The sequence below is a fragment of the Carlito syrichta genome, unplaced genomic scaffold (assembly GCF_000164805.1).
Source record: "Carlito syrichta isolate Samal-C Ts95f unplaced genomic scaffold, Tarsius_syrichta-2.0.1 Scaffold307224, whole genome shotgun sequence".
NCBI lineage: Eukaryota > Metazoa > Chordata > Mammalia > Primates > Tarsiidae > Carlito > Carlito syrichta.
In genome coordinates this window covers 141,801-155,933 of record NW_007251320.1, presented here as the reverse complement: position 1 = coordinate 155,933, position 14,133 = coordinate 141,801, and the positions used below count along the sequence as shown (strand labels likewise).

Below are 14,133 nucleotides of genomic sequence, written 5' to 3'. Positions count from 1 at the left end.
ACTCACCTTGGCCTCCCAAAGTGCTGGGATTACAGGCTGAGCCACCGAGCCCGGCCTCCCCCTCTCCCACCTTAAAGAGGTGAATCTTTTCTCTCTCTCTCTCTAGTTTACTTTTAAATGAACTATAGTTTCTAATCTAAAAAAAAATTTCTAATTTAGGCACACAAAGACAAAAGAATCAAATTAACTCTGTTATTAAAATAAATGGAGCCGGGCTTGGTGGCTCAGCCTGTAATCCCGTGCCTTTGGGAGGCTGAGGTGAGTGGACTGTCTGAGCCTGCGGGTTCGAGACCCGCCTGGGCAGTGAGACCTCATCTCAACTATAAAATCACAAAATCAGCTGGGCGTGGTAGAGCATGCCTGTAATTCCGGCTACTTGGAAGGCTGAGGCAGAAGGATCGCCGGAACCCAGCAGGTTGAGGCTGTGGTGGCTGGGAGCGGCCACTGAATTCCAGTCTGGGCGACAGAGTGAGACTCCAACTCAAAAAAAAATAAAAAATAAAAAATAAATGGGCTGGGTGTGGTGGTTCACTCTATAATCCCAACCCTTTGGGAGGCCAAGGCAAGAGGACTGCCTGAGCCCAGGGCTTCCAGACCAGCCTGGGCAACTTGCTGAGACCTTGTCTCTACAGTAAATCACAAAAAAAACTAGCCGAGCATGGTGGCATGCGCCTATAGCTCCAGCTACTTGGAAGACTGAGGTGGAAGTATCATCTAAGCCCAGTAGGTTGGGGCTGCGGTGGCTGTGAGCGTGCCACTGCACTCCAGCTTGGGCAACAGTGAGACTCTGGCTACAAAAAAAAAAAAAGAAAATATTTTCAAAACACCAAAGCGAATAAGGCAAAATAACATCTGAAAATCTGGGTGTGGGCACATGGATTCACCATATTATTCTGTGCTAATCTTTATGCTTAAAATTATTTTATGTAGTTATATATTTTTTTGAGTCAGAGTCTATCACTCAGGCTGGAGTGCAGTGGCACGCTCACAGCCACCGCAGCCCCAACCTACTGAGCTTAGGTGATACTTTCACCTCAGTCTTCCAAGTAGATGGAACTATAGGCACATGCCACCACACTCGGCTACTTATTTATTTATTGTAGAGACGAGGTCTCACCAAGTTGCCCAGGCTGGTCTTGAACCCCTGGAATCAGGCAATCCTCTCTCCTTGGCCTCCCAGAGTGATGGGAACCCTAAATTATCTTATCCATTATAGAAAGAGTAATGTCACCTCCCAGAATGCTCAGGTGTGAGCCACCATGCCTAGCTTTGCAGATTTTTTTTTTAATTAAGGAAACTTTTACTTGCCTTTACATCAGTAAGCAAACAATAATAACAACTAGAGATAACAATTTCAGTTCTTTAAATTTTCATCACTGGCATTCTCAAAGTCTCTTCATGCTCACGGCCACTGACTCCAATAAGAACATTAAAAGTTCTACTCTGAGCCGGGCTCGGTGGCTCAGCCTGTAATCCCGTGCCTTTGGGAGGCTGAGGTGAGTGGATTGCCTGAGCCCACTGGTTCGAGACTCGCCTGGGCAGTGAGACCTCATCTCTACAATAAATCAAAAAAAATCAGCCAGGCGTGGTAGTGCATGCCTGTAATTCCGGCTACTTGGAAGGCTGAGGCGGAAGGATCGCCAGAGCCCAGCAGGTCGAGGCTGCGGTGTCTGGGAGCAGCCACTGCACTCCAGTCTAGGCGACAGAGTGAGACTCCAACTCAAAAAAAAAAAAAAAAAGTTCTACTCTGAGAGTGCTGAAGTGTCACCCACTCACCCCTCCCTGGACTGTTCTCCTGCTTTGTTCAGCAGTTTGTTGCTTACCCATGGGTTTTACACTTTGTCAAGGCCCAATTCTTCTGGAGTGGAGATTCCCAATTCATTTAAAGTTGGTCTAAGTTCCTGGATGACATAGGGGTAGATTTCCTTATGAGGTCCTGCTTTGTCCTGATGGCAAAGAGAACAGTCACATTTAACTCTCTAAAAACCCATTTCTTTTAACAAAACTTGAAAAAGCTTTTAGTCACATATGGGGAGGCTAGTAGCATAGAATTAATACAGGTCACCACTTGTAAGTTAACACATTTGTTCATTAAAGCAGGCAACTTATAGAGGCATTGTTCAAACTAGGTTTTTATTATTATTTTTTTTTATTTGAGTTGGAGTCTCACTCTGTCGCCCAGACTGGAGTGCAGTGGCCGACCCAGCCACCGCAGCCTCGACCTGCTGGGCTCCGGTGATCCTTCCGCCTCAGCCTTCAAACTAGGTTTTTAAGATACCTTGAGAATAACTAAGACAATTAGACTAAATCCAGAAAAAAACTTAAAGTCTAGAATTACTAGAAAAGAAAGCAGTGATGACAGAATTTTGTGAAGGCAATTAGACATGCCCAGCAGGCAACAGGAATAATTAAGTTAACAGAGGAAAAACTTTTTCATTTGCCTCCAATTTGAGACCCTAACTGAATTAACTACCAGTGCTGAAATAGATTGATAGCCTACAGAACCCTGAATTATCTCACCTATTATAGAAAGAGTAATATCACACTTTCCCCCTGAACAGACCTTGACTTTTATTCTTACAGACCATAGTGCCTTTTCACAGAGAGCTGCACTTAGAGAATACATATGTCCAGGGCAGGAGAGTTCACCACAACATAATTACAGCAGTATTGACACAAGTTTCTTCAGGAACGAATATTAAAAGTTCAACGGCTGGGCTCTGTGGCTCAGCCTGTAATCTTGCGCCATGGGAGGCTGAGGTAAGTGCTGCCTGAGCCCGTGGGTTTGAGACCCGCCTGGGCAACTTGGTGAGACCTCATCTCTACAATTAATCAAAAAAATTAGCCAGGTGTGGTAACGCGCACCTGTAGTTCCAGCTACTTGGAAGGCTGAGGTGGTAGGATTGCTGGAGCCCAGCAGGTCGAGGTTGCGGTGGCCGGGAGCACCCACTGCACTCCAGTCTGGGTGACAGAGTAAGACTCCAACTCAAAAAAATAAATAAACAAATAAATAAATAAATCAAGAAAAATTACCAGGGCATGATGGCTAATGCCTGTAGTTCCAGCTCCTTGGAAGGCTGAGGCAGAAGGATCACCTGAGCCCTGTAGGTCGAAGCTATGGTGGCTGTGAGCATGCCACTGCACTTCAGCCTGGACAACAGAGTGAGACTTGACTCAAAAAAAATAAAATAAGATACCAACCCAGGCAACCTGGCAAGACCTTGTCTCTATAATACATCAAAAATTAGCTGGGCATGGTAGCACATGTCTGTAGTTCCAGCTACTTGAAAGGCTGAGGCAGAAGGATCACCTGAGCCCAGTAGGTTGAAGCTATGGTGGCTGTGAGCATGCCACTGCACTTCAGCCTGGACAACAGAGTGAGACTTGACTCAAAAAAATTAAGATACCAGCCCATGCAACTTGGCAAGACCTCGTCTCCATAATACATCAAAAATTAGCCAGGCATAGTAGCACGCGTCTGTAGTTCCAGCTACTTGAAAGGCTGAGGTGGAGGGATCACTGGAGTCCAGCAGGTCAACTCTGGGGTGGCTGTGAGCGTGCCACTGGACTGCAGCCTGGGCAACGGAATGAGATTCCAACTCAAAAATAAATAAATAAATAAATAAATAATAAAATAAAATAAAATGAAGTCATACCACAAAAACTGTTTACAACCTTCTCTAGTTAATATGCTGTGAATATGTTTAATGTCAAACACATTTTTACAATATTAATAGTTATGTAGCAATAACCTGTTCTGGGAACTTCCCTCTTCAAAAACCACTAATAACACTTAATCTCTTTTTTTTTTTTTTTGAGTTGTAGTCTCACTCTGTCGCCAGCCTCGACCTGCTGGGCTCCAGCGATCCTTCTGCTTCAGCCTTCCGAGTAGCCGGAATTACAGGCACGTGCTACCATGCCCGGCTGATTTTTTTATTTATTGTAGAGATGAGGTCTTGCCAAGTTGACCAGGCGGGTCTCGAACCCACAGGCTTAGGCAATCCACTCACCTCAGCCTCCCAAAGCACAGGATTACAGGCTGAGCCACCGAGGCCGGCACATTTAATTTCTTATCACAAATAGCAAAAAGATGAATACACTTTGGAGATAAATATCTGTACACCTTTATTTCCTGAAGATAAATTCTCAAATGGAATTGCTAGACAACAGAGTATCATGCAGTTTGCAAGGCCATGGATGAGGCTACCTCTAGAAGGACTGGAAGAGCAATGTATATTCCTTCTCGCTAAATAAGGGCTAATTTTAGGCATTTTAACACATTCAAAAACAGAGAACATGTTGATGCCTGATTAACAGCTCATCCACTTCCAGAACAATTTCAGCACTGTTATTTCACTGACCTTAACAACCTCTAGGATGCGAACTGCACTAGCAAAATCATTTAACCGTCTGCATGCCCGCAAAGCAGCATCAATGATTTTGGGTTCTGGAACCAGATCATAGCCAACAAGTGTGTTCATTCCTGTAAAATTAAATAAAAAGGGGGCCATGTCAACCTAGAATAGTTTCACTTAAACTACAATTCAGTTATCTATATTTTTATTGAATCATGGATGTATGATCTTCTATGTTTGGGTCTCTACTCTCTTATCTATAAAATGAGGGATAGCTACCTTTAACAAATTCTAGATGAGAAGATCACAGTGGACATTCCACAGTGAATTCATGGAAAGAACTAAGAAAAAGCATGCAAATTGAAGGAAAAAACCCTAAGAGTTTTCTTTTCTTCCTTTTTTTTTTCTAGAGGGTTTTTCTCAGGGGCGTCTCTTAGTGCAGCAGTGCTGTGCATGGCCTCAGCACATGCCTGGATAAGGTCGCACAACTGGATGCTGGTCTCCAGGGAGGCGCTAGAGCCCAGCTCGCTTGAGGCCCAGGTCAGCTTCTGCAGGAGGGCTGTCTGTGTGCAGGCCATGACATCTGCATTTGGAGGCACGGCAGGAGGGGGTGGCCCCTGGGCTGCCTTCAGCCCTGCTGCAGCTCCCTCACAGTGCTCTGGACGGGGCACTGGGGGCTGGGAAGAGTTTTCTTAAATGTAAACAATTTCATAATAATTAGCAGGTTTCTTTTCAAATAAGAGGGTCATTTTCAACTCCTATTTTTCACTCTTAGTACAATGTATGTATTTTGGATGCTTTAAAACAGATTCAGGGCTGGGTGCAGTGGCTCATGCCTGTAATCCCAGCACTTTGGGAGGCCAAGGCAAGAGGACTGCCTGAGTCCAGGGGTTTGAGACCAGCCAGGGCAACTTGGCAAGACCTTTTATCTACAATAAATTTTAAAAAAGAAAAAAAAAAGAAAAAAAAAACTAGCTAGGTATAGTGGTATGTGCCTGTTGTTCCACTACTTGGAAGGCTGAGGTGGAAGGACTGCCTGAGCCCAGCAGGTCCAGACTGCAGTAGCCATGAGTGTGGGAATAGAGTGAGACTCTGACTCAAAAAAGGAAAAAAAAAAAAGAATAATAAAACAGATGCAATTGGAAAATAATCTAAAAACCACTAGAGGAATGTGTAAGGATAGTTGAAGCCCAAATGAGGAATGTAAGGAGATATTATAGAGACGTTACTGCACAGACTCATAAACATTCAACCAGAAAATGACCAGGCATGATTACACTTGAATCTGCACAAAATGACTCATCATAAAATTCAAGATTTTCTTAATGGGAACACAGAATTACTATTCTTTTCATTACTTCTACTCAGTAAGACTTCCCGATTGTAGCAAAAAGGAGTTATTACATTTCTACAGAGACATTTAAGGTATTTAGCTTCTTCCTCTTATTATCGTAAAATATTTAAACAAAGGACACCAGTGAATTACAATGCTAGAATGCAGTTATAGAGGCTGAATTTTTGGTCTCAGATAAATTACCCTACACTTAAAATTAGTAACTAGGTATCAATACTATTTATTCATGCTAAACATACATCTGCAAATTTAGCAAAGACAAGTTTTAGCTTATTTAGATGCTTATTCAGGGCAAGACAATTCATAACTGAGAATAAAAAGTAACAAAAAATCCAAACCATTAACCAGAGGGGAAGAGAACCAAGTGATTTTTTGTGTCAATTATATAAAATGTACAAAATATATATCACCCAGACTGGAGTGCAGTGGCACACTCCCGGCCACCACAGCCTCAACCTGCTAGGCTCCGATGATACTTCCGCCTCAGCCTTTCAAGTAGCTGGAACTACAGGCACGCACTACCACACCCGGCTAATTTTTTGATTTATTGTAGAGATGAGGTCTCACCAAGTTGCCCGGGTGGTCTTGAAACCGTGGGCTCAGGCAATCCACTCGCCTTGGTCTCTCAAAGTGTTGAGATTACAGGCTGAGTCACTGAGCCCAGTCACAAAATTCTTTGCGTCGGAGTCTCACACTATTGCCCAGGCTGGAGTGTAATGGCAAGCTCATGGTCTGGCATGCTCATGGTCACCACAGCCTTGACCTGCTGGGCTCCGGCAATCCTTCTGCCTCAGCCTTTCAAGTAGCTGGAACTACAGGTGCGTGCTACCACGCCCGGGTAATTTTTTATTTATTGTAGAGATGAGGTCTCGCCAAGTTGCCCAGGCGGGTCTCGAACCCGCGGGCTCAGGCAATCCACTCACCTCAGCCTCCCAAAGCGCTGGGTAATTTTTGTTTTATCATAGAGACGCAGTCTCACCAAGTTGCCCAGGCTGGTCGCGAACCTCTGGACTCAGGCAAGCCTCTCACCTAGACCTCCCAAAGTGCTGGGATTATGGGCTTGAGCCACCATGCCTGGCCTCAAAACTATCAACTGTTGCTCACCTAGCTCTATGGCTCTACCAGTGGTTTTCAATCAGGGGTGATTTTTGTCCTTCAGGGGATGCTGGGTAATGTCTAGAGACATCTTTATTGTTACAACTGCAGGTGTGTGTATACTGGCATCTAGTGGGTAGAGACCAACAATGTTGCTAGATATCCTGCCAGGTAAAGAACAGTCCCCAAATGTCAATAGTGCCTGATTTAAAACCTGGTTTTATAGTAAACATACTATAAAAGTTATAAATTTTCCTAACTGCAAGTTGCATGACAGTAACCAGTTTACACAATGTATATTTTCAAAATAGTTGCTTTCAGTAAAATAGTGGAAGAAGTTCAAATTTATACACCAATATAGACAAATATATCCATGTTCCAATTACCTTTACGCAATTCCCAGGCATCTATATCTGGTTTGTTGAAGTATGTCACCCAGCGAGCATCAAACTCCTCATCTGTCTCATGTGACCCATGAGAATAGCAGCGAACTGAATGGATAGCTACAATGATGAAAGAACAGTCACTTCAATGTACAAATACAGTACTTGATTTGATCTTGTCTAACGCATTAAATTTTGAAATCAGCTATATACGTTGTGGCAGAAAAAATATTCAACAGGTCAAGTGAAATAAATCTTGGCCAAGCTCGGTGGCTCAGCCTGTAATCCCAGCACTTTGGAAGGCCGAGGAGAGTGGATTGCCTGAGCCTGCGTGTTCGAGACCAGCCTGGGCAATTTAGTGAGACCTCATCTCTACAATAAATAAAAAATTAGCTGGGTGTGGTAGTGCACACCTATAGTTCCGGCTACTTGGAAGGCTGAAGTGGAAGGATAGCCGGAGCCCAGTGGGTCGACGCTGGGGTGGCCATGAGCGTGCCACTCCAGCCTGGGAGATGGAGTGAGACTCTAACTCAAAAAAAAAAAAAAAAAAAAGAAATCTTATCTATTGATATGGAAAGATATCTTTAAAATAAAACAAAGCAAGTAGAACAAAAAGTATCATAAAGGTATGCTCATGCTTTTCTCCCTAATGTGTAACTTTTTTTTTTTTTGAGATGGAGTCTCACTCTTGTCGCCCAGACTGGAGTGCAATGGCATGCTCATGACCACTGCAGCCTCAACCTGTTGGGCTCAGGCGATCCTTCCACCTCAGTCTTCTAAGTAGCTGGAACTACACACACAGGCCACCACACCCAGATAGTGTTTGTGATTTATTACAGAGATGAGGACTCACTAGGTTTCCCAGGCTGGTATCGAAACCCTGGACTCAGGCAATCCTTTTGCCTCAGTCTCCCAAAGTGCTGGGATTACGGGCTGAGCCACCATGCCCAGTCTTCTTTGTTTTTTTTTTGAGTTGGAGTCTCACTCTGTCACCCAGACTGGAGTGCAGTGGCCGCTCCTGGCCACCGCAGCTTCGACCTGCTGGGCTCCGGCGATCCTTCTGCCTCAGCCTTCCAAGTAGCTGGAATTACAGGCATGTGCTACCACGCCCGGGTGATTTTTTGTAGAGATGAGGTCTTGCTGCCCAGGTGGGTCTCGAACCCGCGGGCTCAGGCAATCCACTCACTCAGCCTCCCAAAGGTGGGATTTACAGGCTGAGCCACCGAGCCCGGCTGTTGTTGTTTTTTTGAGTTGGAGTCTCATTCTGTCACCCAGGCTGAAGTGTAGTGGCATGCTTACAGTCACCGCAGCCTCTATCTGCTGGGCTCAGGCAATCCTTCCACATCAGCCTTCCAACTAGCTGGAACTACATGTGCGCACCATCACATCCAGCTAATTTTTTGATTTATCACAGAGATGAGGTCTCATCAAGTTGTCCAGGCTGGTCTTGAACCTATGGACTCAGGCATTCCTCTCGCCTCAGCCTCCCAAAGTGCTGAGATTATAGGCTTCAGCCACCATGCCCAGGAATAACTCTTCTTTTCGTTTTTATCTTTTGAGACAGAGTTGTACTCTGTTGCCCAGGTTGGAGTACAGTGGCCATGATCCTGGCTCACTGTAGGCTCAACCTCTTTGGCTATATTGCCCAGCTGATCTTGAACTCCTCAGCTTAAGCAATCCTCCCACCTCAACCTGGAATTACAGGCATGATCCACCGCACCTGGCCCCTAATGTGTAACTAATGTGTAAACTACCTTGAGATTACTAATAGGGGTTCCCTTTGGTTTTAAGCTAACAGTGATTATTTTGGGGAGGGAAAAACTTTATTTGGTTATATACATCCATACTGTTTAAATTTTTACAACAAGCAGAGAGTATTAATTCCTAGTTAAAAACAAACCTATAGCTATGCCACAGTGCCAAGAAGGGGGGGAGAGAAAGCTGGGCATTATCTCCACAAATATTTAAAAATTAGCTGCATGTGGTGCTGCGTGCCTGTGGTCCCAGGTAGTTGGAAGACTGAGGCAAGAGGATCACTAAAACCCAGGAGGTTGAGGTTGTAGTGAACTATGATCATACCACTCAACTCCAGTCAAGGTGACAGAGATCCTATCTCAAAAGAAAAAAGAAAGAAAAAGCCCAAGCTGGGCATGGTGGCACATACCTGTAGTCCCAACTACTCGGGAGACTGAGGTTTGAAGATGGCTTGAGGGAGTTTGAGAATATATGGTACTATAATATGACAGCACCTGTGACGAGCCACTGCACTCCAGCCTGGGCAACATAATGACACCTGATCTCTAAAAATAAAAATGTCCATTCAAGTTCTTAAGCAAACTTGTGACATATACTTTATTGACACTTTTTATTTTTTTTGAGTTGGAGTCTCACTCTGTCACCCAGACTGGAGTACAGTGGCCGCTCCCAGCCACCGGAGCCTTGACCTGCTGGGCTCTGGCGATCCTTCCGCCTCAGCCTTCCAAGTAGCTGGAATTACAGGCATGCGCTACCACGCCCGGCTGATTTTTTGATTTATTGTAGAGATGAGGTCTCGCTGCCCAGGCGGGTCTCGAACCCGCGGGCTCAGGCAATCTACTCACCTCAGCCTCCCAAAGGCACGGGATTACAGGCTGAGCCACCGAGCCGGGCTCTTTATTGACACTTAAAGAAAATCTTATGCTATTATATTCCAAAATAGATTATATATCTAACCAAGCAATGAAAATTTTAGAAACTTTTTATCGAACTAGTCTCTTCCCTGAAGAGTCTAATAAGTCCCCTAAGAGGGAACATGCTCTCTAATCCATACCCTATGCAAAAAAAATGGTTTTGTTTTTTTGAGTCAGGGTCTCACTCTGTTGTCCAGGCTAGAATGCAGTGTGTGATCACAGTTTACCACAGCCTCCACCTCCTGGGCTTAAGTGATCCTCCTACCCTAGCCTCCTGAGTAGCTGGGATGACAGGCACACGCCAGCATGCCCGGCAAACTTTTTAATTTTTTTGTAGAGATAAAGTCTTGCTATGTTGCCCAGGCTAGATTCAAACTCCTGGGTGGAAAAGGCAAGAAATTTTGCCTTTGGGTCATAGGATATAGTACAGTCTAGTGGTCAGATACCTCTAGTTTCTTCATGCTCACATTGATCCTGGGAAAATTAACTCAAGTTTCATTTTCCTTATCTGTAAAATGAGGACACTACCTCTTTCACAGATTATGGATATTAACTATGAAAGCTGGTAGGTAACACTATACACAGAACTTGGCACTTCATAAGTACTAAATATATGGTAAATTAACCCTTATTGCCAGGCTCGGTGGCTCAGCCTGTAATCCTGTACCTTTGGGAGGCTGAGGTGAGTGGATTGCCTGAGCCCGCGGGTTCGAGACCCACCTAGGCAACTTGGCGAGACCTCATCTCTACAATAAATCAAAAATTAGCCGGACATGGTAGCGCACGCCTGTAGTTCCAGCTACTTGGAAGGCTGAGGTGGAAGGATCACTGGAGCCCAGTGGGTCGAGGCTGTGGTTACTGGGAGCAGCCACTGCACTCCAGTCTGGGCGACAGAGTGAGACTCCAACTCAAAAAATAATAATAATAAAATAAAATAAATAAATGTATAAAAGTTAGCCAGGCGTAGTGGCTCATGCCTGTAATCCCTGTACTTTGGGAGACGGAGGCGAGAGCATTACCTGAGTTCAAGGGTTTGAGACCAGCCTGGGCAACATGGCAAGACCTCGTCTCTACAATTAAAAAAATAAAATAGCCAGGTGTGGTGGCACGTGCCTGTGGCTCCAGCTACTTGGAAGGCTGAGCCAGGATCGCCTGAACCCAGCAGGTCGAGACTGTGGTGGCCTTGATTGTGTCACTGTGCTCCAGCCTGGGCAACAGAGACTCCAATAAAAAAAACCAAATTAGCCGGGCTCCGTGGCTCAGCCTGTAATCCCGTGCCTTTGGGAGGCTGAGGTGAGTGGATTGCCTGAGCCCGCGGGTTCGAGACCTGCCTGGGCAGCGAGACCTCATCTCTACAATAAATAAAAAAATCAGCCGGGGGCGGTAGCGCATGCCTGTAAAATTATCCTTAACTGAAGACTAAAGTACAAGTGTAAAATGATACACTTTGGAAGACTGTTAAGCAGTTTCTTATCAAGTTAAACACCACCCACCATATAATGCAGTAATTCCCCTCCTAAGTATTTACCCAAGGAAAAAAAGCCTATGTACTTCCCTCCACAGAGGTAATTACCTATCCTTCTACCCAGGACAGTGTTTCATGATAAGTAATTCTTTTTTGCTCACCGGTGGGCATGGATTTGACTAGATGAGTGATAGTTTTGGCACCTGCAAATCCAAGTCAAGGAGGTTATCACCTTCAATGACTTGACCACCTTTCTCTGGAAGCCAAATTAGAAACTGCTTGTAGGCCTGGCTTGGTGGCTCAGTCTGTAATCCCAGCACTTTGGGAGGCCGAGGTGAGTGGATTGCCTGAGCCTGCGGGTTCGAGACCCATCCGGGCAACTTGGCGAGACCTCGTCTCTACAATAAATAAAAAATTAGCCAGGCATGGTAGCGCACACCTGTAGTTTCGGCTACTTGGAAGGCTGAGGTAGAAGGATTGCCGGAGCCCAGTCTGGGCGACAGAGTGAGACTCCTACGCAAAAAAAAAAAGAAAAAAGAAAAGAAACTGCTTGCATTCCAAAAACTCTTTTCTAAAATAACAGTTTGGAGCCGGGCTCGGTGGTTCAGCCTGTAATCCTGTGCCTTTCGGAGGCTGAGGTGAGTGGATTGCCTGAGCCCGTGGGTTCGAGACCCGCCTGGGCAACTTAGCGAGACCTCATCTCTACAATAAATCAAAAGGAGCCGGGCGTGGTAGCGCGCGCCTGTAGTTCCAGCTACTCGGAAGGCTGAGGCGGAAGGATCGCCGGAGCCCAGTAGGTCGAGGCTGCGGTGGCCGAGAGCGGCCACTGCACTCCGGTCTGGGCGACAGAGTGAGACTCCAACTCAAAAAAAAAAAAAAATCGAAAATTAGCCGACGTGGTAGCGCATGACTGTAGTTCCAGCTACTCGGAAGGCTGAGGCAGAAGGATTGCCAGAGCCCAGTAGGTTGAGGCTGCGGTGGCCGGGAGCGGCCACTTGCACTCCAGTCTGGGCGAGAGTGAGACTCCAACTCAAAATAAATAAATAAATAACAGTTTGGGAGCTGGGCTTGGTGGCTCAGCCTGTAATCCTGCGCCTTGGGAGGCTGAGGTGAGTGGATTGCCTGAGCCCGCGGGCTCGAGACCCGCCTGAGCAACTTGGTGAGACCTCATCTCTACAATAAATCAAAAAATCAGCCAGGCGTGGTAGCGCATGCCTGTAATTCCGGCTACTTGGAAGGCTGAGGTGGAAGGATCGCCAGAGTACAGCGGGTCGAGGCTGCGGTGGCCGGGAGCAGCCACTGCACTCCAGTCTGGGTGACAGAGTGAGACTCCAACTCAAAAAAATAAAAAATAAAAAAATAAGTTTGGAAAACCAAGTATACACTGGAAGGGTCCAGGAGGGAAAAAGACTCTCCCACATGGTTTAAATTACATTCCTAACTCAAGTAGTAGGTACAGCAGGACTTACTCTGTTAGCTATAGACATGTCCGCTGCAAGCTTAACATTTTGTTTTTTAGGTAAACTACAAAGGCATTTCTTGTGCTCCCCTCCCCACCAAAGTACAGTATTTCCACCTAGTTTTGTAAGGCAAACTATTTTGGAAAACGATTACTCAGTGCTTTTACACAATCTGAAAGTTCCAAAGCAAGAAAAAGGAAACAGCTGTGAAAAATGGGGACATTTCTAAGACCTTATTCAGAAAAGCTATTTCTAACACTGCTTTTTTGACATTCAGTTAAGTGCTGTTAAAAAAAAACAAACCATATTTAGAAAAATTAAGTGGGGCTCATTAATCCCTTGGGTTTAAATTTAGTTAAATCAGATGGCTATCAATTTAATAACTAATAAGGTCAGACAGGCCCAAAGAATGGACATTTTGGTGACAGTAATTCTAGGAATGAGGACACATTAAAAAGTTATTGACAACTCTCAGGTGTTGAGGGCACAAAGCCTGCCTTGGATCTCTGGGGCCTAAGGCTGGAAACCAGGAAATCTGAGAGTAGTGCAGAAAAGAAGACTGGAATATTAAAAAAATAAAGAGGCTGCTGGGCACAGTGGCTCACACCTAAAACCCCAGCACTTTGAGAGGCTGAGGTGAGAGGATTGCCTGCGCCCAGGGGTTCAAGACCAGACTGGGCAACTTGGTGAGACCTCATCTCTACAATAAATCAAAAATTAGCTGGGCATGGTGGTGCATGCCTGTAGTTCCAGCTACTAGGAAGGCTGAGGCAGAAGGATCGCCTGAGCCCAGCAGGTTGAGGCTACGGTGGCTATGAGTGTACCACTGCCCTTCAGCCTGGGCGACAGAGTGAGACTCCTACTCAAAAAATAAATAAATTAATAAATAAATGGTAATCGAAAAAAAGTGCTGCTTAAATTCAACCCTGTATGGAGAAAGAGAGAACAAACTCCCACCTTTCTCTTCGGTAGCTCTCAGGGTAAGGATATAGGGGCCAAGACTGCATAAGTTTTAAGGATTGGCTGGAGACCTTAACCATTATTTAAAACATTTAGTCATCTGATTTAGCAGTTATTGGGAAACAACTGTTTCAAGTTGAAGGCTTCTTCATGGACTAAATATGGAATTTGGGTTGCAACATAATTACTTCAAATTTGAGGCCCTCAGGTCATCCTTTTATACCTCCTGCCAAGTATTAGACCTTGGATGGCTTCAAGATCCTTAGCTCAGCTGGGTTCGGTGGCTCAGCCTGTAATCCTGTGCCTTGGGAGCCTGAGGTGAGTGGATTGCTTCAGCCCGAGGGTTCGAGACCCGCCTGGACAACTTGGCAAGACCTCATCTCTACAATAAA

General features: G+C 45.2%; 1 protein-coding gene across 1 annotated transcript in view; it reads right to left on the bottom strand.

Moving 5' to 3' along the window:
* The window catches only part of LOC103266568 (cytochrome c oxidase subunit 5A, mitochondrial), a 15,678-nt gene extending 4,186 nt beyond the window's left edge, over positions 1 to 11,492 (bottom strand). Inside the window, exons 1-4 of the mRNA XM_008064207.1 lie at positions 11,483 to 11,492; positions 7,191 to 7,307; positions 4,362 to 4,483; positions 1,824 to 1,946 (exon numbers count right to left, since the gene is read on the bottom strand). Of these exons, the coding sequence (XP_008062398.1) occupies positions 1,833 to 1,946; positions 4,362 to 4,483; positions 7,191 to 7,307; positions 11,483 to 11,492 (363 nt within the window). The 3' untranslated portion in view covers positions 1,824 to 1,832. The remainder of the gene's footprint in view (positions 1 to 1,823; positions 1,947 to 4,361; positions 4,484 to 7,190; positions 7,308 to 11,482) is intronic.
* Positions 11,493 to 14,133: the final 2,641 nt, after the last annotated feature.